This window comes from Tupaia chinensis, unplaced genomic scaffold, assembly GCF_000334495.1.
Source record: "Tupaia chinensis unplaced genomic scaffold, TupChi_1.0 Scaffold000014_1, whole genome shotgun sequence".
In the NCBI taxonomy this organism is placed as follows: domain Eukaryota; kingdom Metazoa; phylum Chordata; class Mammalia; order Scandentia; family Tupaiidae; genus Tupaia; species Tupaia belangeri.
The window spans coordinates 5,126,959-5,135,118 of NW_006159444.1; the positions used below are offsets into that span (position 1 = coordinate 5,126,959).

Genomic DNA, 8,160 nt, shown 5'->3' on the forward strand with positions numbered 1-8,160 from the left:
GATACTATAACTCTTATCTATTATTAGTTAAATGTTAATTCCCTGTTTCCATTTCTCAATCTAAATAATGCAATGTAGTAGAATTCTTATGGATCCCAAAGTGCCAAAAATAACATGATAGATTTTTGGTTTTTTTTTTTTTTTTTTTTTTGTAGGTTTTTGCCATGGGGCACACACTCACTTGAGAGAGACAGAGAGAGGAAGAGTGAAAAATCACTCCCTAGAAGGATGGTCATACCACAGTCCCTTCTGCTCCATTCTCCTCTCAGGATTTTGGTCATGCATATACATGTACCCAGCATGATTTTCAAGCCAAACTAGGATTCAAACCAATGTTGACAATGTGGGAGTCCAGCATCTCAACTACCACACCACCTGCTGGACCCCATAATAGGTGTTACTAGTGCTAAATCTTTATCTAAAGGCCATTCCTATGAAATCCTTTCTTTCTCTCCATTGAAACATTCTTGCTAACTTATCATAATATAAAATTTCCTTACATTAAATGCATTTCAAAGATGTGGGGAATTTGTAATATTGAGAATTGTGTGTGTCCCATCTCTTAGTTCCACCTCCCTCAAGCGATATGGTATTTAATGGAGAAGGTTCACGTGCCCTTGTGGGTATCTATCTTTCCCAGTAGTCACATGTTTGAGGCAGGCACAAGTGACAAAGTGATGCTGATGTGAATGGACCAGTCTCTCAAGACATTTGATTATTTCATAGTCAGGAAGAGCCAGGCTGGTCATGTTCAAGCCCAACATCTGAGAAACCACCTCCCTGAAGTCCACCAGCTGCAATATCAAACAGAAACACATTACCTGAGAGAACAAAATAAATTACCTCTGATGCCTCTTCAGGCACCAACCTTCAACAATTTCATAATCACTTTTCTAATGAGACAAGTAATGTGGTACTGGGTACCAGATCCCAGCTAAGCAACCACAATGAGGTTCTGACTTTACTAAGGCTTTATATTCTCCTCTCCAGGTCAGGGCTAACCACATACCTACCATAGAAGACTGTTCTGAAAATCGAAACAAACAAAATGAAGAGTGTGTGCTCTACACACTAGAAAGTGTTACACAAACGTTGGTGTTGCTGTGTTAGTGAGTGATAAACACTTATGCCTTGGCATTTTAACTTGGCAATGAATCTCTCAGGCTAAAAGAACAAATGGTGAGAAAGTATGAGCTAATGAAAATGGGAAGATGTCTAGATCATTATCTAATCACTGCACAGACTGCCACCTGACAGCCCATACCACTGGACTGCTTTGGAATTACTGTTTGTCCACTTGAAAAGGAAAAAATAGACTAGAGACAATGAAATATACCCCCTTTCCATTCTTAGGCTGGTTTCTGCAGTTCAAGGCTAATATAGAAGCAAATAAATCAGGGATATTTATGTATATATACACTTCACTACATGTACCTTCATTTCTAGAAAAGATGTGTCTAATTTGAAGCAAAGTTACGTCCAGGAGAACACCATCCAAACATCCTCACCCCAAGTTCATATGCTTCCCAAACTCCTTCCCATGCAGACTCCAACTTGGGAAATATGTTCTCTCCAGCTGCCATGGTCTGAATGTGTTCTACAAAATTTGTATTTGAAATGTCACATTTGTACTGACAATGTGACACTAGGTGGGGCCTCTGGGATGGAACCCTTATGATGGGATTAGTGCATTTATAAAAGAAGCCCCAGAGCGCAGCTTCGTCCCTGCCACCACCTGAGGACACAGCAAGGTGCCAACTCTGAACCAGAAAACAGGACCTCACCAGACACCAAATCTGCCGGCACCTTGGTCTTGGACTTTCCAGCCTCCAGAACTGTGAGAGATAAATTTCTGTTGTTCCGAAGCCACCCGGTCTATAGTATTCCATTAAGTAGCCTGAATGAACCTGCCTAGTCTCCCTAGTGGAAAAGTTTTCCAACCTTTTGAATGAGGCCAAAGCTCTTAATTCCTGAGAGGTTTCCTCTCTGAGTGCTCACCCATAATTTGACTATTCCCAACTCTGTCTGACACATGAGCCAAAGCAGAGGCAGACAAAGGGGGGTGGGGGGAATCCTAGGATCAGAGTCCACTCTATGCCCTTTTGAGCTTCAGACAAAGACTGAGATGAGAGTCAAAAGTTCTGGGGTCAGGCTGCCCAGTACACATTTCTTCATGCCTGACCTGATGTACTCACCAGATAAAATGCTTCCCTTTCAGCCAGTGAGTGCATGAGGACTCTTTTATGGCTTCCATCTGTATTGGGTTGGCCATCAAGTCTGTGTGCCACTGTTTAAGATTTGGGGCTGTTTCCTACACCTGATCTCTGCTAGAGATAACACTTCACTGTCGAGGCTATAGACTATATTAAAAGATCTGGGAAATGCAGACTGCAGAAGCAATCACCAAACAGGAAAACCTTGTCACAACCATAACCTGGTTTTTCACTACCTTCCCACTGCTTTGATAAGGGTGTCTTTTCTTCCCTCCAAGTCATGTCATGAAGATGTGAAATATTTTCCTTAGAAAGGTAAATCATAAGACTTATTTGAGTGCCAAAAATACGCTGGAGGTTTGAGTGGATATGTTGAAATACAATGGAAAGCTTCATAGCTTGTTTTGGAAGAAATGTATGAATAGTGCTTGCTTCTGTAGCACATACACTAAAATTAAAATGATACAGGGAAGATTATAAAAGATGCACAGATTTGTGAAGCATTCCATATTCTTTTCACAAAAGAAATGTAGGAATTATAGTTAGAATATATCCACCTAAAATTCATGTGCTGACCTACTGTGATGGGATTAAGAGAGTGAAAACCTAATCCGATTGTCAAAAAGTATCAAAAGGTTGCGTCTTTGGAAAGAGATTAGAATTAAAGTCATTAGGACGGGCCTCTGTGACTGAATTCTGGTAGGTTTATAAGAAGAGGGTCTGAGGACCTGCACATGGTGTAATGGTTATGTCGCTGGACTCCCACATAGTCGATCGTGGTTCGAGTCCTGGACCCAGTGGTTTAAAACTCATGCTGGACACATGTGTTTGTGTGCCCAAAATTCCAAGAGGAGACTGGAGGAGAAGGGATTGTGGCATGGCCATCTCCCCTGGGGGGTAATTTCTTACTTTCTGTCTCTCTGTCTCTCTCTGTCTCTCTGGTGAGTGCACGTGCCCTATAGTAAAAATCTCTCTCTAAAAAAAAAGAAAAAGAAGATACAGGGTCTGAGACAGGCACATGGAACACTGACCACACGCTCCTGCATCCCATATGTTCTGATGCAGCAAAAAGAACCCATCAGAAAGGCTCCTGGGACCTTGGCTCTCTAGACCATGAGCTGAATTAAGCTCGATTATAAAAATCACCCAGTTTCAGGTAATTTCTGTTATTAACCACAAAACAGACTAGAAGAAGTCATTACCAGGTTTTTAAGTGGACATTTCCTAGGCAAAATTTCACCACCAGATTTGTACCCACCTGCTTTTCTCTCTTCTCTGCTTCTTCCAGCGACTTTCTGAGTGTCTTCATTTCACTGGTTACCACTTCTATCATGTTTCTGGCCCTTTCTTTATGTTCTTTAGCCTCGTGCTCTGTAGTGTCCAGCTCTGACTTGACAGATACTAGCTTTCTCTCAGTTTTCTCCTTCATCTTCTCCAGCTTGTCTCTCGATTTATTTAGGTCTTCGATAACTTTAGTCTGTTCCAAAGTTTTAATCTAAGAAGAGAAGAGAGTGTTGATTATTTATTTTGTGTTTAGTTAAGGAAATCATATAAACAAGACAAACCAGAAGTCAATGGGTTTCACTTAATGTTTTTATAAAGAAGGGAATTCATCCCAGCTACACAGCCTTTGTTAAAACTGCGGGACACACATATCTTAAGACGGCTGGCATTTATAAATGGCATACTGGACGGTCTTGATTAGGAAACTCAATGAGATAAAGGGTGACTCAGCATTTGGCTACTGATGGACTGTCAGAAGGAGGGTCACCTGCTTCAGGAGGTCCTATTACAGATCATGGAACCATGGTGAACCGGCATGATTTTCTGGACTCTGGCTGAACACAGGTAATTGAAATCACAATAAGGCAAACTTGCCAAGAAGAACAGCCATATGCAAAATGCCAACAGCTAGGGAAAGGGGACTGAGGGAGCCCTGTAGTCATGAAATGCCACCAGTAGCGTAAGCACCTGAGACAAGAAAGTGCCACCACTAAGAATCAGTGCAGGTCTGCAGGGGCTGACCTCAGGATCATCCATGGACCTCATATTACCAAAACCTATATGTAAATAGGGATGTATATTAGAGATCACTTATGAGAGTACCATCTCAATGTGAATTCTTTTTTTAAGAATTATTTAATTTGGGTGCCAGCAGGTGGCATGTGGTTAAGAGTGGTGGACTTCCTCATGGCCAACCATGGTTCAAATCCCAGACCTGGCAGCTTGCTTTCTCACTTTCCCAGTCTCTCACTGTCCCTCTCTGGTCAAATTAAAAATAAATAAATAAAGTTAAATAAAATAATTCTTTAAAAAATAATTATTTAAGTTTTATTTATCATTATTATTAATATTATTTTTAATTTGCTACTGGGCATGTACACTCACCAGAGAGAGAGAGAAGGAAAATGAGAAAGCAAGCCACGAGGTTCAGGACTCGAACCACAGTCCACCATGTCGGAGTCCAGCATCTTAACCACCACACCACCTGCTGGCCCTCACTGTAAATTATTAAATGAACTGAACATACCTTGGTCACACAAAACAACACGTTTGTTCTTGAGCAATACATAGGAAAATATTTAGAGGTGAAGTGTCAAGATGTTTGCTACTCACTGTCAGACGATTTGGAAAAAATAAAAGCTTTCTCTCTCTCTCTCATTAGGCAAAATACAGTAATAAGTAAAATGTTAACAATCTACATGAAGGGTTAAAAAGAACCCATTATGTTATTCTTTAAAATTGTTGTATTAACTTGAAATCTTCCAAAATAATTAGTTAGGAAAGGAAATGTATTGATCATGAATCCTATCTGTAAAACTCTTTGAATATAGTTGAATATTCACTTGTAAATTATATAAATGAAATTTTGTTCTAAATAATAGTTCTATAGACTATCAAACATTTTACAAATTTGAGCATTATATTGATTTAATAAATACCAAATTTTAAAACAGGTTTATCTTCCTTTAAAACTAATAGATTTTTTTAGTAGGCAAACTGTCTCACTGCTACAGAGAAAATATGTGACAAATTTGGGAAGTTGTTGGGATTGGTATGTTGAATTCAAAACCTCATATTAATAGAAAAGAGATCTGTTCAGCCTTTCTATTCAGACTGGGGAGAACATTTACAGTGGGCGCTCCACCAAAGGTGATGAAACACAGCACAGAGAGCTGGAGCCTCATGAATCAAGTCCTAATGAGAGGAATTCATTGCCAAGAATTTCTGAAAAAAGATAAGACTTTATCACAGTCCTGAGGGTGGCCTGAATTCTTGTCAGAAGGCAAGAGTCAGTGATAGAACTCTGACCCAAGCCTCCAGAACCAAGCTGGGAGCTGGCAGTGGTGACGGAGGCCTCAGCCTCTCAGAGTCCAACCTGGCATCGATTCTTTGGAAAAGGGTGAAACCAAATCAGTTTCTTTCTTTCACTTTTTCTTTCTTTCTTTCTTTCTTTCTTTCTTTCTTTCTTTCTTTCTTTCTTTCTTTCTTTCTTTCTTTCTTTCTTTCCTTCTCTCTCTCTCTCTCTCTCTCTCTCTCTCTCTCTCTCTTTCTTTCTTTTGAGGTTTTCCCCCCTTAGGGCGTGTGTGCTTGCAGGAGTGAGACAGGCAGAGACAGTGAGAAGGAAAGTGGGAAATGGGATGGCCATGCTGCAACCCCTTCTCCTCCCAAGATCTTGGGCATGCATGCACACATGCCCAGCATGAGTTTCAAGCCACTGAGCTCAGGAGTTGAACCATGGTCGGCCATGTGGGAGTTCAGTGGTGTAACCACTATGCCATCTGCTGACCCCCCAAATCAGTTTCTTTCTTTCTTTTTTTTTTTTTTTGGTAGAAATTTTTGCCTTAGAGAGTGTGTGCTCACTAGAGAGAGAGAGACAGAGATAGTGAGAGGGAAAGTGAAAGACCACCCCCCCACCAGGGGCGTTGGCCACTCTGCAATCCCTTCTCCTCCATTCTCCTCCCAGGATCTTGGGCATGCATGCACATGTGCCCAGCATGATTTTCAAGCCACCAGGTCTATGACTCAAACTATGGCTGGCCGTGTGAGAGTCCTGTAACAGAATCATTACACCATCTGCTGGTCCCCCTAAATCGGATTCTTAATTCTCCTAAAGGAACTTCTCAGAGCCAGCCAGAGTTCAGAGAAATTGTGCTCTAGTTTCCTCCAGTGGCACAAAACTGGTCTTAAACGAGACAGATGTGCCTCTCAGATTCCAGGAAGGAGGGAGAGGTCTACAGGGCTTCCTTTGTAGTATACATTGTATCTACTCTCTTACTCTCTGCTCTTTTAAGGAAAAAGATTTCTAAATCTAGTGACAGCTCTCTCTCTAAAGGGTCAATCCCTGAAAGGAGAATAATGATTAAGTCTTGAATGTGGAGCCAGCAGCAGCAGCACAACCATAACATCACACACCACAATGCTGAAATCCAACGGGAAGGACCTGGGTTTTCATCCCAAGGTCTGCCTGTGCATGCCAGGTACACAGGTGTCCATGATCCTGGCTGGCTGAGGCTGGGGTGATTCATGGCATAAGGATCCTGCTGGGGGTGCCTGTCCTTCTCTCGCCCCCTACTCCCCATCTCCCACTTTCATGGAGAAATAAGGGATAATAAAAAATAATAGCAAAGATCTCAATTACCCAGCTGGAGGGCTTTGAGAAGCTGCATTGAAAACACCACCTGAACTAGGTATGTCCAGGCTCTGACTGGGGTGATACAAATGGTAGGAGAGTCACAAGATGGCCCACATAGATGCTGTGCTCTTCTTTGAAGAAGACTGCCAAGAATGAACTAGTTAGAAAGGAAGCAGAAATTGAAGAAAGACATTGGGCCTAGCAGTCTGAGCCTTGCTCAGACTCCTCTACCACCCCAGCCCCAGGGTGTGTGCCTCCTGCTCGGGCCTGCTCTTGCTGAACACATTCAGAAGAGGGAGAGCTCAAAAAAAAACAGGGCCAACAAGCCCACATAGAAAAACTCAGTCCAAGGTAAGTGGTTAGGGAAGAAAGATGAAGAAAGTTGAGCTGAAGAAAGTTCGGGAGTGGAGAAAGAACATGGGAGCAGCTATCTTGAGTGAGACATACCGAGAGAGAAAGCAGGAAAGACCTTGGCTGGTGACTGAAGAATGTTAACCCCTTTTGGTGTTTACTTGAGAATCTACAGTGAAAATAATGGGTTTTCCATTTGTTTCTGATCAGCTGACTGCTGATTTGGGGCCACAGCTCCCTCTAAGGCTGGACCATTTATTATAGGCTGCTCACTAACAGCTCTCAACCAAATAACTTTTTTTTTCTCTTTTCTTATTGCCCAGAATAAAGGCCTAACCTAAACAATGACTTAACCTAAATAATGCCCAAGACTGAGTTCTGGCCAATGGAGACCACTATGGTTTGGATAATTGTTTGCCCCTCTAAAGTTCATGTTTCTTTTTTTTTTTTTGGAGAGTTGCTTTTATTTATTTATTTATTTGTTTTTTTGTTTGTTTGTTTGTTTATTTATTTATTTATTTATTTATTTGCTATAGGGTGCGTGCACTTGCCAGAAAGAGACAGAGAGACAGAAAGTGAGAAATCACCCCCCAGGGAGGATGGCCATGCTACAATCCCTTCTCTTCCATTCTACTCTTGGGATCTTGGGCATGCACACACACATCCCCAGAGTGAGTTTAAGCCACCAGGTCTAGGATTCGAACCGCGGTTAACTACATGGAAGTCCAGCGACATAGCCATTACGCTAACTGCTGGTCCCTAAAAGTTCATGTTTTGATATTTGGTTTTTAACTGCATTGGGAGGTGGTGAGACCCTTAATAGGAGAGCAGCCTTCAGTGTGAGTGAGCACCATTTAATCAGGTGAGAGTGTGGGAGGATCAAAAAGAGAAAATAGAAAAGTCTGTTTCCTTTTCCTGACTTACTTTCTCTCTCTCTCTCTCTCTCTCTCTCTCTCTCTC

At 41.7% G+C, this 8,160-nt stretch overlaps 1 protein-coding gene across 1 annotated transcript in view; it reads right to left on the bottom strand.

The window, feature by feature from the left end:
* Positions 1–353: 353 nt before the first annotated feature.
* Positions 354–8,160, bottom strand: part of CCDC170 (coiled-coil domain containing 170) — a 121,089-nt gene continuing 113,282 nt past the window's right edge. Inside the window, exons 10-11 of the mRNA XM_006140007.3 lie at positions 3,472–3,708; positions 354–794 (exon numbers count right to left, since the gene is read on the bottom strand). Coding sequence (XP_006140069.1) covers positions 594–794; positions 3,472–3,708 — 438 coding nt within the window. The 3' untranslated portion in view covers positions 354–593. The remainder of the gene's footprint in view (positions 795–3,471; positions 3,709–8,160) is intronic.